Genomic DNA, 23,026 nt, shown 5'->3' on the forward strand with positions numbered 1-23,026 from the left:
ATCCGTTTCCCTAAGCCCTCTGGTTTGAATAGATACAATAAAACATAAACAAATTACGTCTTCATCTTGTACTAGTTGATACCACTCCTCCTGTGGTAACATCCTGCCCTTCGAACCGAATTTACTCGGTTGTCACAATGACAGATACCATACCAATCACCTGGACGCCACCAACGGCCAGTGATGCGTCCGGAATTGCAGTGATCCTCGCTAACTATGAACCTGGAGGTAACGTTATAGTGAACAGCTCCATCGACGTCGTCTACTTTGTGGTCGACAACAGTGGCCTTGTAAACACTAACTGCTCTTTCAACATCACCCTCGTTTCTGTCGGTATGTAATCACAGTCTTTTTTTCTACAAATTTTATGCTGCAAAAAATGATTAAGTGGTGCTAACAAATTCCATATTTCTTCTTATAATAATTTTGAAACACACTCATTTGATATTCGCTTGATCCCCAAACGTAACTATTGCATTCATTATTTAATTACTCCTCGTTTTATCATTTTAAACATGATAACAGCCATATCGTCGAAAATTGATGTGAGGTTATCAATTTTCCACATTCCTGCAATAAGTGGGAAATTATAGTCGTTTCCATGTCATATAAAAATGGGAGAAGGGACAAATGTCCCCCAATTTCTCTAAAGTGGATGCCCATTATGAGACAGAAAGAAAAGTGAGACTAAATAAGACCAGAAGACTAAAATTCTTATAATTTATCATGGTAACCGTTCTAGAATGTTATGGGTAAATTGGTATCAACTTTTTATTAGTTGATCTTGTAATTTGAAACATTAAATGACCCAGTATAGATCCACCGTGACGGGGGACACCAGGGACCTGTTTCACAAAGCCTTTTTTCAATAAAAAAAATGACAAAAATCAGTGACAAATCTGCTGATAACTAATCAGAAGCAAGGATTTCACTAGCCTATAAAAAAATCTGTCATTTGTCACCGATGACAAGTTTTATATATCTTAGTGTTATGTGTGGAGGGGGTACCTTGATGATAACAATATTGTGATCCATGTTGAAAAAAGGGTGCCGAATCATTTATTTACTCATACTGATGCTCTCCTTTAGATTTTAGAGGATACTTTTAATGGTTTTGCATTATCATAATAGCGTTAAGTATAGACCCCAATAATTTGTTGTAGAGCATGGTGAAGCATCGTTCCGAATTTATATTCTGGCTAACTTTCGCTGGAAATTTAAGGACAAAAATGAATAGTTGTGTCTCAACTTGTGACGAGTGTAGGATGAAGATATTGATTATCACTGATCACCTTTGAATTGTTTTATGTTTTGTCAAAGCTAAGGAATAAATTATTATGAAAAGAGTCAGACCAGTCGATCAAGGATATTCAAATGAGAGAGTTAGCTTCAATAATGAGGTGTCACTGGCCACTATAGGCAGGCGATCTTTATTCCGAGGCTTCCAATAAGATAAGTATATCTAATAATTGAAACATAAAGTGCGCACAAGTACCTCTTCTAATTTCTCGACACATTATACTGAATTTTTGTCTCGCCCACCGATCGAAGGTGGAGGTGAGACTAGAGAATAAAAATAGTTTCCTTTCGTCTCTTTTGGAACATTAATACAATTATAATATGGTCACAGGTGGGAGAGACAAAATTCGGTGATTGCCTTTTTTTAATGAAACATCTACTAGAACATAGCAATCAATATCCTTGGGTTCTATAGCGTCAGAGTGGACATGCACGTCCTCGAAGTGCTATCGAGGTTATACGGAGAAATCCTGGCAAGAGGCCCACGACTTCTGCCTCTCTCTTAGACCGATAAGCACGGCTACAGGAGACAAGACACCGTCTCTCCTATTTGACGACGAAAATGTGTACAAACACGTCAGGCACTTGGTAAAGCTTCTATGGATCAACCTAAACGACATACAAGCCGAGGGACACTACGTAGATGGCACAGGAGCTGTCCCGAATACAACCCGTAAGATTTTTTTTTTCTCCTTTTTTTTTTCTTACGTAAGGAACGCTTTTACGATTGTGCGTTATGTAGACAATGCGATAACTAAATTAAGTACAAAAATAAGAAACAGATATTGACACAGATTTATTTGACTTTCAGCCTATAATTCAAAGCATTGTGGTGAACTGAATCATTAAATGTTTTAATGTGCCCACGTTTCTCAGAGGGAAATACCTTTTTTCAACTGCGTTATTTGTTGAAAATTTGTTTACCAATTAAGCAATTATTAATTTAATAATAATCAATTCATAATTATGCATTAAAACACGGCCTTATTTTATAAACTTCGTCATTGAATACAAAAATCTTCCTTGACGCAAGTATGCAACTGCAAAGATGTTGATAATGACGGGCGGTGATCGTGGTGAGGGGCCGGGGGGGGGGGGATAGAGAACATCCTACTGGAATTTCTTTTAAATTAAGAAAATACGACAATGAGTAAAGACTGCAAATATGTTCGGAATTGTTCAAGAAGAAAAAAAAAATCACCATCGAAAAAAGGAGAATATTCTTCCTCGCACATTGAATATTTCGACTTCAAAATATTGTGCAAGATCTCAGAGCTATATTGACTGAACGCTGCCTCGCATCATTGAGATAAATGTATCAAGATCAGACTGTTATTTGCCCGTGAAATCAAAAGTACTCCAAAATGCAAAAACGTAGAACGAAGGGCTAAATTGTCATGCTCGTTACGCGACTACCCAAATGATAAACTTGACAATTTTCAAAGGGCGTTACTAGATATGCACATTGTGCAGTATGCATACCCTGACAGGGTCATCCCAATTGGCCGTGACATCCTTTTAAGGCAATGGCAGTGCCTTATAAGGACGTCACATTGCCCTAAAAGGATTTCACACCAAGCAGTACACGTTCTCGTCTTGCAAATCTAAAAGTCTCTATTAGCTCCATCAAAACATCGCTCCCAAATGGTCATGACAAAAAAAAACCAATCACCGCCGATCTTGATGATTGTGTCAAAAACATTAGTTTATTGTGACGCTCCAATATACTATTTGCGTAATGTAATCAAATTCAAAGCACAAATCTTTGTTACGTGCCTCGTTACAAATTATTGCATTTTTCTGTTACGGGTAATTGTATTTCATTAGTCAGAATGTGAATTTCATACATGACGTATAGTTCGGTGGGGCAAGACATAATATCTGTCCTACCTAGCAACAATTGATAATAATTATGCAATTCGCATTGTATCGTATAATATGTTCATTGCGCAAGATTGACCACACTGTTAGCGATGGGTGCATATTGTATGTTGTCTTGGGCAGTTTAATATGCCTATCCATGTGGCCTTTGGATTTATGTAAATTATGCATGATGCTAAGTTGGTTTACAAAGTTGAAGTCGATCGTTCCGACACAACATGGGATCACAAATCCCCAAAATAACTTCAGTGAGGTACTTCTGATTTGTTTCAGTGTTGTTGAATTACAAATATGTAGTATTTGTTGGGGTGATCCATTATTTTTGTGATGCATTACCATGGCATCGGCTCTGGAGGCCACACCCACCACTAACTCTATGGTAAACAGGCAGATTATGATAGCTTTAATATGGTACTAGCTTAGAGTATAGCCTTTACACAAGGCCTCATGTCTGATAGACGCCGAGCGACCAAAAAGAGACTAATCGCGAAAACCCGAATGAACGACAGAGCGAGTGGCTTCAGCCAAGAGGCCTTTAGTAATCTGGTTTGGAATTTCTTATGTTAACCTTTGTTTCCGACTGGAGTTCTCTACCGAAATGGTAGCGTATCCTCGCATATAGTATCCATCACACACACAGTAAACTCTACGTGAGTACGAACATGAATCGACCTACGTACGGGCTAAAACCTTTTCATTTTATATACAGGGAAAGTCTAATTATCAAATATGGTGATGGGGGTTATTTTACCTGACTGCTAAGAAAGCATAGATGCTTGTAAGTAAGCAACCAGACGGTCGACGGCTTTAGGTCCTCTCCGAGGGACCTGGTAATGAGAATTAATGCCTTACCAAAGGGCACTAGCGCATCGACTTGGTTTTGAACCCGGGTCACCGGATTACGAGACCACTGCTCTACCGACTGAGCTATCGCGCCTCCTCAGTAATGATCATTAGCTTAAGTCATCAAATGCTTCCTATTTTATTTTAATTTTGCATGTAAAATAGATTTGAATGTGATTTTTGTATTTATCACTTATATGTTCATCCCATAAGCAAAACTTATTTACGTCTTTTACCTTTTCTTACATGTTTTGATAATGAATGAATCACGAACGAAGCCAACTGGGAGATGGCCTTTCTGATTGGTTATGAATAATTCATGAGGAGCAGTAAAAGCCAGAATCCAAAAGGCCTCGCGGATAACGCCACTCGATCGCGCGTTCACTCCGGGTTTCTAGATTCATCCCAGCCGCTGATTGGGGTGGAAAATAGCCAGAGTCACGAGGCCTAGTAAAAAGTCTCAGCTTAGAGGAAAACGTCACCAATTTTCTTGCCTGAAAGTGGGGGGGGGGGGGTGCATAATGGCCTATAGACTAATAGTTTATCATCCCATTTTTATCATGAAACCAAATTTATCTTTCAGGCTGGATCCCTGGTTCTCCGCACAATGGTTCCGATGTAAACTGTGTGGCTGTTAGTATAGACGGTTGGGTAAACTTCAAGTGCCGCTATAGATTACTCACAATATGTCAGATACTGCTATAGATCAGCATAGGGAAATAGCGGAATTTTCAGAGATTTCTTTTCGAATTTCCTTAATTTTCTGGCAAATAATGCACCGATGGAGAAGAAAAAAACTGGACACAAGGAGAAAAGACTACAAGTTGCATGAATTATTCCGACGTCATAGGTGTTTTCGTGATTTTGTTTTTAAAAAAATAACAAATTGTTGAACTGTTAATATATGTTTGCTTTTAGTTATGTAGTCTCGATATTTAGTCGATCAATTGTGACCTATTTCCTTATTTTAATCGAGATAGTTAAATTAATTTGTATATTTCAGATTCTTTAAACTTCATAGATCCATAGCAATATTTATGATATATGTATATGAGTTATGATGTAAACACGAGATACAAATGCAAGAATTTAGTAGACCACCTCACGTTGTAAATGCATTGATGATTTGAAAGCATGATGTAATTGGTGTAATGCACAATTGTTTAGCTTAGTTTACAAAAAGAATATTTTAAATGTAAATATTTATATCTCAATTTCGATGAGTGCTTAAAGCGATACTGAACTGATGAACTGTCTGCCCTAGCGTACAGTTTATTACAGAGCGCTATATCATGGTCAACTTGCCAATAGGGCGTATTAAACCCAACATATAATCATAGTTACAGACTGAGCATGAGCAGATAAAGGTCATTGCAGACCAAATTGTAAAATACACGGAGACAAAATAATGGATACGTGCTCATTAAAGTTATGCAATCATTATTCGGACTGTCGATCACAAGGTCCGCGGTTCGAGACCCGCCGCGGCACTAATGTCCTTTGGCAAGACATTGATCTACATTTGCCACACTCAACCCAGGTGATGTAAATGGATACCTGGCAGGAATTATTTCTTTGACACGCTAGAGCGCCGCAATCGCAGCACAGCTTAAGCCGGGGTAATAATCTCCAAGTTTGGAAGCGCTTAGTGATTGTAATAAGCGCTATATAAAACTGATTATTATAATAATTATTATTTTATTTATGCACAAGCAGTGCACTCCATGATACACAGGTGGAAGTATTCTTTGAAAGGGGAAACAAAGGCTATTTATGTAGCCAGTGGCGGATCCAGGGGGTGCCCGGGATAAAAAACGGGTTAATTTTTACCTTTTTTGGGAGATGGGCCCCCTCCCCTGGCGCTCAAGTGCTGGGGGGGGGGGGGGGGGGAGTGTGCGACCCCCCCATGTATTTACGCACACTGTAAAAACGAGAACTATGAGATCAAAGCAATTATGTAGAAGCCCATTTAGTCATGACAATTTTTACTGTTTCTAAAAATAATTGACTCATAGCTGTCGGTAGGTTTAAGTTTTAGATACATCATCGTAAAGTCTCTGACTTCGGATGATGAGCACCTCCTTTATAATGTTCTACATAATTATCTTATCAGTTAAACGTAAAATTTACATTCCGAAGGTCCATAATTCCGTAACACTAATTTCCCGTGACTAGGGGTTCATAATTCCGAAAATGAAATAGGGTTCATAATTCCGAACACTTGTTGCATTACTCCGAAAGCTCGTTTATCCGAAGGTTCATAATTCCAAAAATTAATTAGGGTTCCTATTTCCTAAGGTTTATAATTCCGAAAATGAGAAAGGGTTCATAATTCCAACCAAAAAAAAAAGGGTTCAAATTCCAAAAATGAAATAGGGTTCATAAATCCGAAAAAGAAAAAGGGTTCATAATTCCAAAAGTGAAGTAGGGTTCATAATTTTGAAAATGAAAAAAGGGTTCATAATTTTGAAATTGAAATAGGGTTCATATGAATTTCATATCTGCAATGATTGTCCCATATTTCTCATGTCAAAAACCGTGTCTGTCCCTTGCACTTTGTGTACTCTCTCTCTCTCTCTTTTACCCCCCCCCCTCTCTCTCTCTCTTTTACTCTTCTTTTCTCTCTTCCTCTCTAACCCTACCTCTTTTATTGGTCACTTTGTGTCTATCTCTCTCTATTTCTATGACCATCTCTCTCTCTCTCTCTCTCTTTATGTGTGTGTGTGTGTCTCTCTCTCTCTCTCTCTCTCTCTCACATACTCACTCTTCCTCTTTCTTTTTCACATACATTATTATATGCACCTCTATTTCTCTTCTGTTATCACACACTCATACACACATCCACAACGTTTATACCATTTAGTGCCCTGTAGGTTGGTATACTTATTCCATTTAATTCCGCACCTTTATTTGTGTAATGCATATTCAATGCATGGTATAGGTATTTTATTCCTCTATTTCATTCTTTTTTTTTGTTGTTGATAACTATTGAATACTGTACAAAGGAATAAACATGACATTTGTGATTATGTTAAGTGTCACTTGTTGATTCAAACAATAAATTAATAAAAATGTGTACCACGTGTTGCCTATATCAATATAACTTTCTGGTTTTGTTTTAATCCCTTTGTGTGTTAGAACGAGGTATTTGGAGAGAAAGAGAGTGAAGGTATGGTCATGAAGAGAGGTCGAGAGAAACATCATTTTGTTCTTGCGAAAGGTAGGAAATAAAAAATAATAACAGAGATTAGTGACTTATGGTTAAGAATATGTAATCAATAAAATAACTAAATAGCATTTTCTGTTATTGTTACAGTCCATAAATGAAGAAATCGTCCAGAATGGAAAAAATTCCTTGTTACTCCCTCTTTCACGTCCACATTATGCACCTCTCTCATTCTCTCTCTCTTCTTTCTCTCCCTCTTTTTCTCTCTTTCTTTTTCTTTCTCTCCTCCTTGTCACTTTCAGCCCCTATCTCCTTCGCTCTTTTTCTGTTATTTCCTCATTTTTTCCTCTCATTATTTATGTACTCTCAACAACAAATTATTCCATTCTGGACTATTTCTTCATTTCTGGACCGTAAAAAATACAGAAAATGCTATTAAATCCTTGTTTATTTGATCTTTTATTAAATATCAAGTCACAAATTTCTGTTATTAATTGGTAGAAACAAAGGTAAATGTTCCTTTTTATTTCCTATCTTTTGCAAGAACAAAATAAAATTCATCTCAACCTCTCTACATGACCATGCATTCACTCTCTTTCCTTGTACCTCATCTTGAAACACAAAGCAATTAAAACAAACCAGGAAATTGTTTTCATACAGGGATGCATTTTATTTTTATTTTATTGTTTAAATCACCAATTGACATATATATTTACAAATGCCATATTCATTCCTTATCAAAATAATAATGAATAAAAAGATAATTGACAGGTAACATATTTACAAATGTCATATTCATTCCTTATCAAAATAATTATGAATAAAAAAGATAATACCATTCTACAGGGCACTAAATGGTATAAGCGTTATACCAATCTACAGAGCACTAAAAAGTATAAGCGTTATACCAATGTACAGGACACTAAATGGTATAAGCCTTTTCTCTCTAATTTTCTGACTTTGTCTTTCGTCTTTTACTTCCACCCCCCCCCCCGATTTTTTTTTTTGAGGGGGGGGGGGGGGGGAGCTTATTGAATTTTGATTGGATTAAAACAAAAAACAAAACAAAAACAAAAACAAGAGATGTAACCGCTACCAGTCATATAATAATATAACTTTATGTTTCCAGTAGCATAATATAGACCTATACAAAGGCACACAGACATACACTGGTTGAGGCTTGTTGAAATTAAATCCTTCAAAATACGGAAAGGTCACACAAGTGCAAACAATACAATTGCAATTTTTATTTCCATTTGATAGAAATAACAAACCAAAGACAATCTAATTTGGGGTCCAATTTTGTTTCGGATTAGCTAGCAAATACTGATTGTAGTACGTTGCGTGTGTCGTATATATGAGTCTGTTTGTATTTGTATTTCGTATTTATTCGGAAAATGAATATTTTGTTTTACAATACATATAATACGATACAATACATAATAATTGTTACAAACGTAGACATATTATTTTACAATTTCAAGTCCTAACCAACAGGGTCAAACGAAAACAAATATAAGACTTATACAAAATACAATTGTTAGTATTTTACGTTACGCAAAAAAGATTAATTCTTTAAACAATTTGAATTTGATAGAAATGACATTAAAAACACATGTAACCTAATCAACCATGCACTTGAATAATAGAACCAGTAGTAAGCAGGATATTTAAGAGATTTTAGTCGGAAACACATGCTTTCAAGAAACAGCTTTTATTGCTGAGAGTCTCAAAAATTAGTTCGTAAATATAGGTCCTAATTTTGCACAGGTCTTCCTCACTTCAAATCATTCATTTCTAGATCGTCGAAATCCTGAATCTCTATTTTTTTTTGTCTCGGTACAAGAGGTAGAGGTTATCGATATTGTTAACAATTTAAAAAGTTAAAAGAACGCTCGATATGATGGCATAACAAATTTACTACTTAAATATATTATTTCCGAAATAGTCATCCCACTAACCCATATATTTAACCTCTTTAAACAAAAATTGTGATGACGTACTCTTTTCCATGAAAAGAGCCAAAGTAATACCTGTTTTTTTTTTAAAGGTGACTAACGCGAACAGGGAAATTATAATCCAATTTCTTTACTTACCTCCTTTTCCAAAATATTAGAAAAACTTGTGTATTCACGAACCATAAATTTCCTTTCAAAAAGTTTAGATTTGGACAGATATACGCCTCAAGTCATTTTATGTTAACATTCATTAATACAATTGTTAGTGCAATTGATAATTCTTTTCACACAAAAGGTTTATTTCTAGACTCCTCAAAGACCTTCGACACAATTTACCATGAAATTCATCTTTATGAACTTTCACACTACGGTGTCAGAGGGAAGGCCCTTGAGTTGCGAAGAAGCTACCTTGGTGTCATAAATCATTATTTTCACTGTACTCAACCCTTACTTTGCCTTACCTAAATTATGGATTTAAGCATGGGGAAATTCCTGTAAGACTTTAGGAGTTACCTCTCTCGATTTCCTCCATTTTTCAAAAAAAAAATAACGAGATATATACCCACTATAGACAGTCGAACCTTTACACAAAAAAAAACAATTATTTACACCGGTACAGTATTTTGCAATGACATGGACCCATCTCTTAAATAAAGTACCAGTCTATACATATTTATACAAAAAACGGAAAATTAAATGTTTAAACACATATGCATGAATGTATGTGTCGTCACCGGTCAGCTGTATTGTTTACATTGTTGACACGTCTGTATATGCATGAATCTCGGTTAGTTTGACTTCCGACTCAATCTCTTTCTCCCTCATTCTGTTGATCCAACCTTCTGTTTCTAGAACTTTTGCAATCATTCATTTTCCTTTTCCATCTTTCTTTCCTTTTTGCCTTTATCTATTTCCCCCATTTAAAAATAAAATCCCCTTCCCTAATCTTATAATTTCTTGAGGGTTACATATTTGTTGCGTCTTGATTTTCTATGTATACTTTGTTTTCAAGACGTATTGTAAAACAGCATTTGAGGAACTCATACTTCAACAAGCTCTACTTCTATGTAGTTCCTATTTTCTTGTGTCATTACTATTATATTTGTCTCGTTTATCATTGTATATTTTTGTAATATACTTATAGTATATTGCAAATAACATTGCAATTTCATGTGAAATATAATCATTTGAATATTAGAATTTCCTTTTCAACCTTTCTTTTGTTTTCTTGAAAAGCGTGATATAATAATAAATCAGTATTTATCTTTCTCATTGTGCATAATACTTTCCTAAGTTTTGACAGATTTGTGTAATCATAATCAAGAGTATGCTTCCACTTCGGCTAAAATCTTTTCTTATTGACACCCAACACAGGGGCGGATCTAGGAGGGGGTTCGGCGGTTCAACCCCCCCCCCCCCCCCCTCTTGGGCGGCCAAGTGAAGAAAAAAAAGGGGAAAAAGGAAAAAAGGAAAAAAGGGAAAAAAAGGGGGAAAAAGAAGGATAAAAAAGGGGAAAAACAAAAAGTAACACAGTAAAACAACCCCTGCAACACATTTCTTAACCGTTAGAAGTTAGCACTCTTTATGCCATACACATTTTTGGAGATCCCATTTACAGCTTTCGCTAACTTTTCAAAATTAACAGTAAAAGCGCCCCACATCTCTGATCCATCTACAAATATCGGTCTTACAAATGAGTCAAATAATCGTGTCGCCATTCTAATATTAGGGGGGTTATAACCAGATGATTTCAACAATCTAAATAAAACTGTTTATCTATATTTATCAACTAAATTCATCATTGAGTAATTGTTCTCTTTTTTAACTAACGGGTGTCAGTCAGATACTACTTGAGGAATACTGTAAACAAATCACCGTCGATTTTTTTTTTTCCCCGGTCCATTATCTATTTATTTTGTTATAAGGAGAACATCTCTACATCATGCTCGTGTATTATATATGATGGTCATGTACATGTATAACGGGTCTTCAAAGTAGAGTTTAAGGTAGATTCATCTTTGAGCCGACATATTAAGATAGTATACTCCTACTTCATGTTCGCGTCTCAGATATGTTATTTAGGGAACGGATCTTTAGAGCAGGGTTTGTGGTAGATTTTGAACCATCACTTTGAATACTTCTACATCATGCTCGTGTTTCAGACACCGCGGTCGTTAAGTGGGTCTTTTGCGTAGGGTTTGAGGTAGATCTCGTCTTTGAACTACCACATATTGCAATGAAGGTATAGAGATATGGATTGATGGTTGCGTTGATAGGCAAGATAAAGACAACGCTCCATGCGTAGAGGGATACCGGGAGGGTGACAGCACCTGTTTGCGAAAGGATACCCATGATGATCACCGGCATCCAGCAAAAGAAATCCGTCAGGACAATGATAGACATGCGTGTTGCCAGCTTCACTTCCCGGGCGCGGTCACTGCTACCCGAACCGCTTGCCGGATTGGCCACACTGCGTGCCGACTTGCGAACGTGAACGAATATGACGACATAGGAGAGCAGAATGAGAATGAAGATCAAGAAATTCACACCGAGAAAGATGGCGATCGAGTACACCCAACTTGGTCGCTTAGTCGTTTCATATTGGAGGTATTCCCACACCCTTCTCTCGATATTAAATACTAATTCTCCTGTCTCTGTAGACTCAACATTGAGGGGGAGTCCAACACAAACATCTGACTGGCCATAAAAACCGCTGATATAGGAGCTAACAACCAAGGGAACAATGCTCACTACAAACGCAATGGCCCATATCAGCGCTACACCAACGCGAGCAGAAGTAGCCCGAAACTTCAGTTTACCGAAGGGGAACACGACGCAAAGAACTCGATCTATCGTAATGATCGCAAGTATGAATACGGACGTTTCGCTGGATAGAAAAGCGATGAATCCTGCAACTTTGCAAGTGACCGATCCACGCCATTGCTCTGCGTAGAGGTAGAAATACTCTCCGTAGTACACATCTGCTGACGATATTATAAGCATGTAGATTCCCATCAGAAAATCCGCTATGGCAAGGTTGGAGATGAACAGTCCCTGAGTCTTTGCGCTGACTGAATGATCGGTACGACACCGAAAGACAAGAACTATGGTATTGCCGATGAGGGCGCCAAACCCTATGACCCACAGTGCTACTCTTAAGATTGTGTTTGGCATGAGACGGGAGCAGGAGTCCAGAAAGTTCGAGGAAGCAATGGTGCACAGATCTGTCTCGTCGAACAAACAGCAAAGCCTGTAGTCATCAGTCGACCTGAAAGATGTACACAAATATTTGCAATAAACAATGTTTCTGATGGAGTAATTTGTTAGGACGGCTATGTGCCAGAGCAAGGAGGGAATTCCTTCTGATTGATGGTGTACTTAAAGAATCAAAGTTTCCGTCAACTTTGTTCAAAATAGAATCCAGTGTTATTAACTTGAGAAATTAAGAATAGCACAATATTTTACATCATGATTGTAAAATTGGAAATTGTGGTTGGAGAAAGATTTCTTGGAAAAGAAAATGCAGAATCCTGTATGCAAGGTTCATATTATGTTCCCGAAGGCACATTGGGGTTCGGCCTGCAGTCTCCCACTGATGTCAGTACGTTCCCTGCCGGCCCGTCACGTTTTGATGGGGTCTGACACGTTTGTCACGTTCTGTCAAGGCTTTCTACGGATGAAACGTGGACGCCGGAAAGCTTTGAAGTAGGTTTGTGCCCACGGTATAAAAAAGGGCCTTCCAAGCAATATGGCAAAAATCATCCAACAACGATGGAAAACGCCATTAAAATCAACAACAACAACAATAGCATTCATTGTATCCTGAGACCAGTGCGTTGTGTCAGACCGTAGAAGAAGGCAATGCGCCTTAGCGCGCCGGGACCCTAAACCGTCAGACTACGAATCGCCTCCAAGTTGTGTTACGGCCTATACGTACTGTCTCGTTTTGTTGCGTTCACCCTGTTTTACTACGGCCTACTAGGTTTCTCATCCGCACCGTGACTGCCGTGGCAATTATTTTGACAGTTTAAAAATCTGGCCCGGCATCAACGGCTATCAGGCCTGTCACGTTTTCCCATCAACCCCCCCCCCCCCTCGCGTTGTCTCACGTCTATCCCGTTTTATCCACGGTGGCCTGAAACGTGATTCCCGTGGCCGCCGGGGACATAGTGTAAACGTAGCATTAAATCTAGTAAGTGTCCGGACACGCCCCCCCCCCCCCCCATTATAAATTTGTGTATAATTTTCGCCCAGTGCGGTTTTTATTTCTTGAACACGCAAATTACATAGACAAATTGAGCTGCAGTTAACCAATTTGGCTCTTATCTGTTGATTAAGCCTAGACGAAGTGCTTAACGTGTTTAGAGTACGATTAGAAATATATTGAACACGGGCCCATTACCAGAGGGGAGTTCGCGGTATGAATAATCGGGATTACGTCAGATTTATACATGTAAATGTCATTAATAAAGAAGTCGTAACTTACAAGCCTTTGAGGGAGGTAATCCCTTTGAAGGTATCTGGTTCGAGATTTGTCAGTTGGACATTCACCATGTTTCTATGGAGAGGGAAAGAGAGAGAGAAAAAACAATGAACCACAATATAATTTTGTGAGACAATTTAGAGCGAGCGCTATTAGCGCCTAACATGGCGCTACATAAGCTTCATAATACACTGTGAAAAGGTAGGGCAATATTTTTTCAACACTTTGCCCAACGTTGTGCCAAAAGTCAACTCAACCATCTGTTGGGCAATATTTTGCCCAGTGGTATTGGTAAACGAAACTACCCTACTTCACACATGCATAATTGTTTCGTGTGTTGCCCAAAACTTGGGCAAAGATATGACCCTTCAACTGCCCGACTACGGTAGCCCACTTGTTGGGAAAATCTTGACCAACTGTTGGGCAAAATACGAAAATATTGCCCAATAGATGGTTGGGTCGACTATTGGCAAAGTGTTGGAAAATATTACCCAACCTTCTCACAGTGTAAGTAGGCGCGTAGGCAGGGGGGGGGGGGGGGGGGTTGAACCCCCATCAGTTTTTGTTAATGTTTTTGTAATTAAAAAAAAAAAAATTATGACCTAAAAAAGGTGACCTCACCCCCCCCCCCAACGGATCAAAATGTCAAATTTCGAGACCCCCCCCCCCCAAAAAAAGTGTTCTCTTACCCCCACCCCCCCCCCCCCGCTTACTCAGCGGCTCGCTGAGTCGTTGGGAAATTTTCGGCCCGATTTGGAAATGTTAACCCCCCCCCCCCCTTGAAAAAAATCCTGCGTACGCTACTGTGTAAGGCACTATACAAGAAGCAATCATTATAACCTCATCATCAGATTGATGCTAGTTTTTCACGATTGGCTACAAGCAAATTGATTAGATTGTTGGACATTATGTGTACAAGTTCCAAAGAACTTATCAATGTAGTAATTGACGTGCAGGGGATAAACCCTTAACATTACAAACTTTAGCTAGTCTTTCAGCTGCTCTATATTTATATGATAATGCTATTATACGAGTTAGTTTTCGTAGACTAGAAAAATAAATACATTATGACAAGCATATTTTGTTAAAATATCTATTTAGAAGAATTTTCATGGGGATGCGGTATATGAAACAAATACTGACTGCTTATTTTTCGGGCGAGTAAAACTAGCTCCTCGGTAATGTGGGGACTGCACTATGCCCCTCTACTGAGTCGAAATGACATTGGGCAATAGTTTTAGCCGTGCCACTCAAAGTAAATAATGTATGATATTACGCATCCGAATAGTCAATATCTGTATAGTATTTCGAACTAGCAGTGCTTAGCTCACAAACTTACAGATATTCTAGCCGACTCAGATTCTGGAAAGTCCCTGGTTCGATGTATTCCAGCGGGTTGTCAGAGAAAGACCTGAAAGAGAAAAGGTGCAAAAATAGACTGGATTAAATCATTTTACTATCTCACGTATTGCTACGTCACTACAATAAACTTTGGGCCATTGAGTGTTTTTGAGAAGCAATATCATAATCATTATCGTTATCATCATTCTCAACATCAACATCATCGTCACGTCATCATCACTTGGAATGTTACATTCTTTCAAAGTCTCTGTGGTCAACACTCTTTTTAGATCATTGATAACTCACGCATTTTTTTGTTTGTTGTCTTCTTACATCGCAAGTGCAATATTGAAAACATCTGCTGTGGACATTGCCCACAAAGTGTCCTGTCGAAAGAATAATTCAAATAATAATCATTTCATATTCTAGCAGTGAATTCCTATTAAAAAAAAACATTATTCGTGCTGGAGTAGGAAGAAATGAGGAGTAAAATATTAAATCAACTTACACCCAGGTAAGATTCGATTGATCTTCAAACAATCCCTTCCTCAATTCTATGATTGAATTATTTGTCAGGTCACTGTGAAGGGGCGAGAAAGGTCAGAATACATGCAGCAACTTGATAGATGTAAAATAGCTAAAATAACTGACATTATTGATGAAAGACAAAGGGTAACAGTATTTCATTATTTAGTATCATAAAAGCATTTAAAGTACACCAATACGTCATACTGCATACGGCGGGAATATATGTATTTTTTTAACATGTCATACCTCAGTCACACCGCTAAACCGACTTCAGACCGACTCCAAACCGACCCATTATTGGCCATAGACGTCAAGTAATATTTTCGGTCGGTTTGTTGTCGGTCTTGTCGATATGACTAAGGTATCAAGACGACTCCCCGAGGACAACTATTCCCCCGTCACTTACCTAGGAATAATTAAATAAGGGGTTACGTAGTTATCTGGGTATCATGGACATTTACTGTGACCGACTGAGTACCAGTGTTTTCAAAAACATCTATTCGCTACAGCAGAATAGGGTGGTTTCGATATCTTCTTTAAACGATATATTTGTAAGGCTTTTGGTGGCACAATGGTGGATCAACAATATATTTTCTCTTTGAAGTGTCGAATCAACATGAAATATACTTACAGAAACTCCAGAGTATTAAGTCCTTTGAAAACATCAACATCAATATTGGAGATTTTGTTATCAAAAAGATGTCTGTGGACAAAAAAGATAAGAAGATTATTGACAGCATTATGCGACATCGTTTTTCACATCTTTGCGGGGGCAATTCAACATTTCTTTTTCTTTTTCTTTTTTTTAGAAACGGTATTTTTCAAAAAATGTACGTGTCAGAATTGTAAAGTCCATTTTATAAGTAATTAAATCATTATGAGAAATGATTTAGAATTAAATAAAATCATTATCAATAATTTTTCGCTTCTTATCTTCTGTTTTAGTTTTTGTCCTAGTTTATTTGCTATTTTGGTCGAATGGTTAATATGGACTAAATGCTCGATTATGAGACAAAAAGTCCACAAGATTAAAGGTTCATAAGACAAGGCGCTCATGATTATGGACGTCCATGAAACATAGGGCCCATTAGGTCAAAAGCCCATAACACTATAGGCCCAATATACCAAATTAGTCCCGCGAGACCCAAGGCCCACGTGACAGCAGGTGCAGTAAATGAAAGGGCCATGGGACCCCATTCCCACAAAACTAAATTCGAACGAGACCGGCACCCATGTGATGCATGGAGCATGAAACCAATAGCCCAACAAATCAATGATTCATGAGACTGCACTGTGAATATGACGGACAAAGAAAGAGGACACAATATACAGTTCCCCAGGTAGACAAAGGAATATCCCTTCCCTGCTATTATGTAAAAATGTGTAGAACAGGTGTCACATGCATATTCACCTGTTCTACACATTTTTACATAATAGCAGTGAAGGGTTGTTCCTTTGTCTCCCACAGCAATTGTTGAGGTTAGAATGAGGAACTGTATATTTTGTCCTCTTTCTTTGTCCGTCATATTCATAGTGCTGGTGGCCCATGAGTCTGAGGTCCGAAGACTGAAATTAACCCTCCACCTTTTTTTCACTACGTTTCGGTCTCGGTGACCTTCCACTCTCCAAAGATTAGAAGGTATGTGAGATCGACATATTATAGCAGAAAAAGACAATAACCTTGCTGGGTGTAGCAATACTTACAGGTAGATGATACTCTCAAGTCCTCTAAATGCTCCAGACGGCAGTGAAGTGATGCTATTTCTATACAGTACCCTGTTTAATGACAAGAAGTTTTATGCAAATAGAAGCGGTGTACAAGGAAGCAGAATAATATTCTCCTGCAGAAGAAGGGCTATTACAAAAAGCGCTTGCTTGACAGCGTTATAGCCCCGGGTGGAGAGGGTGGATGACAAAACGTGACCTATAGTTAAAATCGAGTTTAACAAAGGAATTTCGTCTGAGGTCTTAGTTGTCCCTTTCTTAAACATTGGCATAGACCAAGCCTGGTGTTTAACTAAATAAGTAGAATACGGACCAAATAGTCGATGATCCCTGTTACGAGAAAAAAAAGCCACTCCCGAGCTGGCACTTGTACAAATGACCCCTGAATATCTAAATAAGGATACTTTTTACGTTGTGTATTTATAAAATGATCCAGACAAAAGGGATAGACATTATTCATGAATAAGCCTACATGGTGTTTCACCTCTTGAAAATAATACTTGCACCTGTGTGTCATAGAATGGCTGGGCATTAAATGAATAATTATTACGAAACTTTCACGAACACTTGTCCAGCAGTCGTCTTAAAGGTAAAGACCAGTATTGGAAACGCCCCATATTCAAAAAATGAAATGGAAGCTCTTATTACCAATCATGTGAAAGAATATGTTTTGACTAATACATGATACAAATTTTGCCGGGAAACCGCTTACTAATTGATATATTGGGTAAATTAGTTTATCTACATGGTCTGTGAGAGATAAACGCACGTGTCGCGCATGTGTGCGTATAGTCCCATATACATCTTTCTGTGTACAGTGCTTGTAACTTTACGAAGACTGGGCCATATTTCTTATCATTTTGATGATTCCACAACCTTGCAGTACACACCAATACTTATATGCTAGATGATCAACCTTTTCTGATCGATTCCACAACGTTTCTTTCACAATGCAATCGCATGACCATAACTGGTCTTTACCTTTAATGGGTTTCATAGTTTAGTACGGACGACTTTTATCTGCACAAGGGCAGTACTGTCGATGTGGAACGCCCGCCGAAAACCTTGTACAATATACAGTGATAGTAGTATCTTTCTTACAAATTTTGAAGGGCCTCCAATCCTTGAAAGCATCCCGGTTCCAGTTCTATGATTCCCGCGTGATCAATAAGTCTAAAATTACAAAAATCAAAGCAGACAATTAAAAACTCAAAGTTGAATTGTAAAACAACGAGAGATTTTATTTTAGACAATAAAGCAATATCTAAAATTTAAAAAAAATATTTTAAAAAAGAAAATTTTAAAAATAACAAAGATATATGAAACAAAAACATATATAACAATTTTTTTTTTTAAAGCCTTACAAAAGAAAAGCAGAAAAGAAAGATAATTAGTAAGTTCACATAGGAAAATCACCAATTAAAAAAAAAATAGTCAAGTTTTAATAAAGGGAAATTAAGAAAGGCTTATCACGCCACGCTGTGTTTAAATCAAAGTTGAGTATGATATGTCTTTTATTCCCTAAAAAGCGTAGCGATAGTATGCACAATCGGTCACGTCAAATATCATATAAAATGTACACATACAGCGTTTATGCACACTTGTACAAGTATTGCTTTTTAGTGGACCCCTCTGTTTCCAATATGTATTCCTAAATTGTTGTAAATATTTATAATTGATTTGTAATGTTTTGTTGGAAACATATATAAATTGAAGATTGAAACTGAAAAAGTATCAATAAAACAAAACAAGGTACTTCAGCGCAATAGAAATAGTGAAAAACGTAGATGAAGAAGTGTATTAAAAAGGCACAGTTAATATTTTATGGAAGTCTGAAAATATTTCGTTATGATTACTCTAGATAAATAAATAATATTAGGAGACTGTTCTTACTTTAGCCTCTGTTGGAAACAAACACGAATATTCCGGTTTGTTTACCCGATAGGGGTAAAACTTTCCCCAACTCTCTTAAGATGATTCGATTAAAAAAAAAAAATTTAAAAGTCACGACAAGGCTCATTGTAGAATATCTACCCATTTATTTTTTTCGTGAGGGGGGGGGGGGGGGAGACAGGGAGGGCTAGATTACTTTACTCACAGGTCTTCCAAGTGAAAAGCTTTGAAAACGCGCGCTGGTAAAACCGCAATTCTGTTGAACCTCAGGTCTCTAGATAAAAACAAAACAAAACAAAACGTACATGCAGTTAAATCAGTCTTAGTGGCTACCACTCTATAAAGGCGTTCTGTCTACAGTGGATACATTTTTGTGTTTCCCTTGTATGGTCTTAATTAACAGGTTTGACTGTATAGGACTTTAACGTTATTCGGAGAAAAAAAGAAAAGAAGTAATGTATACAAAAAGGAATATGATTTTCCCCACGTTCAGAAAATCACAATTAATTAGGTAAAATTATAACTTAGCGATATGAAAAATCCCTTTTCTTAAAATAACAACAAAAATTCTTTCTGAAATTGACGAGAACAAAAAATCACGAGTGAAACATAGTTTGTAAAATGTGTGAAAGTTGGTACTTTCGGACTAATCGTGTACAGCCTTAATATATGACAATGGACAAAATATTAATATCATTATTAAAAAGATGATATGAACAGCAATGTGCTGTAAGATTGTATTGAAACGTCTGTTTAATTAGTGTTAATATCATTATTATCATTTTTTACCACTGATAATATTATCATCACTATCTTGTTCATGACCATCATTATCGTTGTTAATATTATTATTAATAATGGTATTATTATTATCAATTATTAAACTCACATTTCTGTAAGACTAGTCAAACCGGAAAATGTGTCACTCGACAATGATTCAATCACATTGCGAGACAAATACCTGTAGATAGAGAAAGGAGAATTAATTAACTTTATGTATTTACAGTGAATGGTAAACACAGAGTCAGCTAGGGATAGTGGGAGATAGAGAGAGAGAGAGATGAAGAGGAAAATAAAAAGGGCACTAATATAGCACATCGACACGGTTTTGTTCCTGGGGGCTCACAGTAACGAGGCCATTGCTTAGCCAATGAATGAATCAAATGACTGTACGCAGCGGGCGCTAGGGTACGTCGACGCCCCCACAAAAAAAAGAAAAAAAAAAAAATGCAATAAATTTTCAATAACTCATTGCATTTTCCCCCAGTCCCTAACAGGAAAAATTCCTCTGTAGGGCCATGCATTATGGTTCAAGGCATGCCCACATAGAAGAAAACAAATTATGTTGGGGTCGGGGCAAAATACAATGAATTATTGAAAATGTATTGCATTTTCTTTGTTTTTTTGTTTTTGTGGGGGCGTCGACGTACCCTAGCACCCGCTGCGTACAGTCATGATTTATTGGCTAAGCAATGGCCTCGTTACTGTGAGCCCCCAGGATCAAAACCGTGTCGATATGCTATATTAGTGCACTTTTATGAGGCATTAATCCCCATTACTGTCAGTTATGACTTACGGACGTAGGTCCCCTAGTTGATTAGCATAGTAGCACACATGCTTTAGCAGTCACGCAAAACAAACACTCCCCAATTGTCATTCAATAAAATCTAAGAATGTATACTATTATCTAGATCTATTAGGAATAAATCATTGCCAAAATGATTCAACAAATTGAGGTAAAAATAATTATTCCACCATTATGACTAACAGTGTATATTATGTTCATATATTATTATTACTATTATTTATTATAATTTTTGCTATTATATACTATCATTATCCGTGGTAACTTATCTACCCTTCAATATCATTTAATATAATAGCATTAAAGTAGATATACAGCGAATAAAATCGACGACGCATTCAATTTGAATAGTTTGTAAATTTGTCATTCACCGATAATTATCATGATTATTCTTGATAAAAACATACTCAAGCGAAGTAGAACGTAACGCTTTTAAAGTATTATGGACACTTACAGTGATGTCAATTTGTTTAAATCACGGAAACTGAAATCCTCAATCCGTGTTATACTATTGTATGACAGGTCTCTGCAAAAATAAAAAATTATACATACAATCTGTCAATTATGAAAATTAGATCTGTCATAGTTTCGTCCCATTTAATAGATGTATTTTTTTTAAATTGGAGAAATATAACGAACTTGATTGCCATTAAATTATAATTGTAGAATTTATGGTATCCTCCAAACATGGAATATTTAGGCTTAATTGTAATTAGCATATGGCAGTAGTAGAAAATGGAGAACAGAATATCATACAATGATTACAATTAGTGCTCACTTCTTTATAAAGTTATGTTATGATTCAATAGTTGCTATTACCGTTGCTAAATTGACACAATAAATATATATATAGACAAAATATTATTTTACTCACATAGTTGTCAGACTAGTTAAACCTATAAAGGTATCATTTGACAATGATCTAATAACATTGTGAGACAAATCCCCGCAAGGCAAAAGAGAGAAGAGTTCATAACATACACTTAAACACACACACACACACACACACACACATGCACTCCCACGCACGCACACGAATATGCGTACAACCATTATGTACCATCGTTATCACTATCGTCATTTATTTGGTAGAAGTATTATCAAGGATGAGTATGACGAATAAAATTAAAAAACTAAGCAAGAGATGTAGGCTTTGTGATAAAATGCTATATAATTTATAAACATTTAGCACACCGCAATTCCTGAATTGTATCCATAATCTTAAATTGACTATTAAATGTTCTACTTCCGCATTGGTTCCCTATCACAAATTAAAATATGTAGATCATTCCAGGAACTTTCAGACCGTGTCTTGAATTTACGTTTAACAAATATGATTTCGAACATCTGGACATTGCGAAATTTAAATATTTTTATTATCCATTTTTAGTCCATTCAAGTACGCTAAACAGTGATCGTTTGCTGGAAATAGAAAATGTTTTCCAACATTTAAAAACTGATTAATGTACAATTATTGAGAGGAAAATTTAAAGGCACGCATGTAATATATGCCTTAAAAAAACTAAGCTTATGAGTAGAAAGTTGATTGTTAAAACTTATATTTTTGTCAGACTGTTCAAACCGGTAAAGGTATTATTCGACAATGAACCAATGATATTGTAAGATATATCCCTGTAGGCAAAAGAGAACCGTTAAAAATGTTACTAAGGATGTATTAATACAACTAATACAATTACTAGGTGGTTCAATCAACGACAAAGGTTTTGCTCTCGGTGCAAGAAATTCTATACTGTATTCAAAATATGATCTTCAAATATTTCTTATAGAAAGGCATAATTGCAGTTTGAAATGGACTTCAAGTAACAGTAAAGGGACTTGTTGAGTTGACTAGTTGACGCACGCGTTCACAAGTAAAGTCGGACTCAGGTTCCTGTAACCAAATCCTTTTGCATTACAATGACCAAAAACAATGTCAAAGATATTTAAAGACCGTCAATACTACTTGGCCAGAAGGGATAAGACCACACAGCGAGGTCACTGACAGGTGGCTATCTCATAAACTTAACTCTCAACTAACATAAGAAAAAGAGGATCATGGGGACCAACGATTGGGGAAGTTTTCTATATAGAGGGAGCAAGTAGCTACAAGTAGGATAGTGGGGCTTTAAATGCTCATTTCTGTAATATCATTACGTTTATTATTGTCTGTCATTGTTTGTATTATGTGAAAAGGTATGAAAAATAAATTCTCTCTGTATAAAGCTTCTACTACTAATAATAATAATATCTATTATTTTATTCATACTCCTTAAATGGAGTGCAATTTATTTGTTAAGGTTGATTTTCTACATTCTAGCCAAACA

General features: G+C 36.8%; 1 protein-coding gene across 3 annotated transcripts in view; it reads right to left on the bottom strand.

The window, feature by feature from the left end:
• Positions 1–10,567: 10,567 nt before the first annotated feature.
• The window catches only part of LOC115918825 (relaxin receptor 2-like), a 37,170-nt gene continuing 24,711 nt past the window's right edge, over positions 10,568–23,026 (bottom strand). The window contains exons 8-17 of one of the 3 annotated variants that reach the window (XM_030991719.1): positions 21,157–21,228; positions 20,007–20,078; positions 19,323–19,391; positions 18,326–18,397; positions 17,204–17,275; positions 16,131–16,202; positions 15,480–15,551; positions 14,970–15,041; positions 13,634–13,705; positions 10,568–12,415 (exon numbers count right to left, since the gene is read on the bottom strand). In XM_030991719.1, the coding sequence (XP_030847579.1) occupies positions 11,293–12,415; positions 13,634–13,705; positions 14,970–15,041; positions 15,480–15,551; positions 16,131–16,202; positions 17,204–17,275; positions 18,326–18,397; positions 19,323–19,391; positions 20,007–20,078; positions 21,157–21,228 (1,768 nt within the window). In that variant the 3' untranslated portion in view covers positions 10,568–11,292. The remainder of the gene's footprint in view (positions 12,416–13,633; positions 13,706–14,969; positions 15,042–15,479; positions 15,552–16,130; positions 16,203–17,203; positions 17,276–18,325; positions 18,398–19,322; positions 19,392–20,006; positions 20,079–21,156; positions 21,229–23,026) is intronic. The other 2 variants (XM_030991721.1, XM_030991720.1) reach the window with 2 other exon arrangements.

Source organism: Strongylocentrotus purpuratus, unplaced genomic scaffold (genome assembly GCF_000002235.5).
Source record: "Strongylocentrotus purpuratus isolate Spur 01 unplaced genomic scaffold, Spur_5.0 spur5_scaffold_2, whole genome shotgun sequence".
NCBI classification, from domain to species: domain Eukaryota; kingdom Metazoa; phylum Echinodermata; class Echinoidea; order Camarodonta; family Strongylocentrotidae; genus Strongylocentrotus; species Strongylocentrotus purpuratus.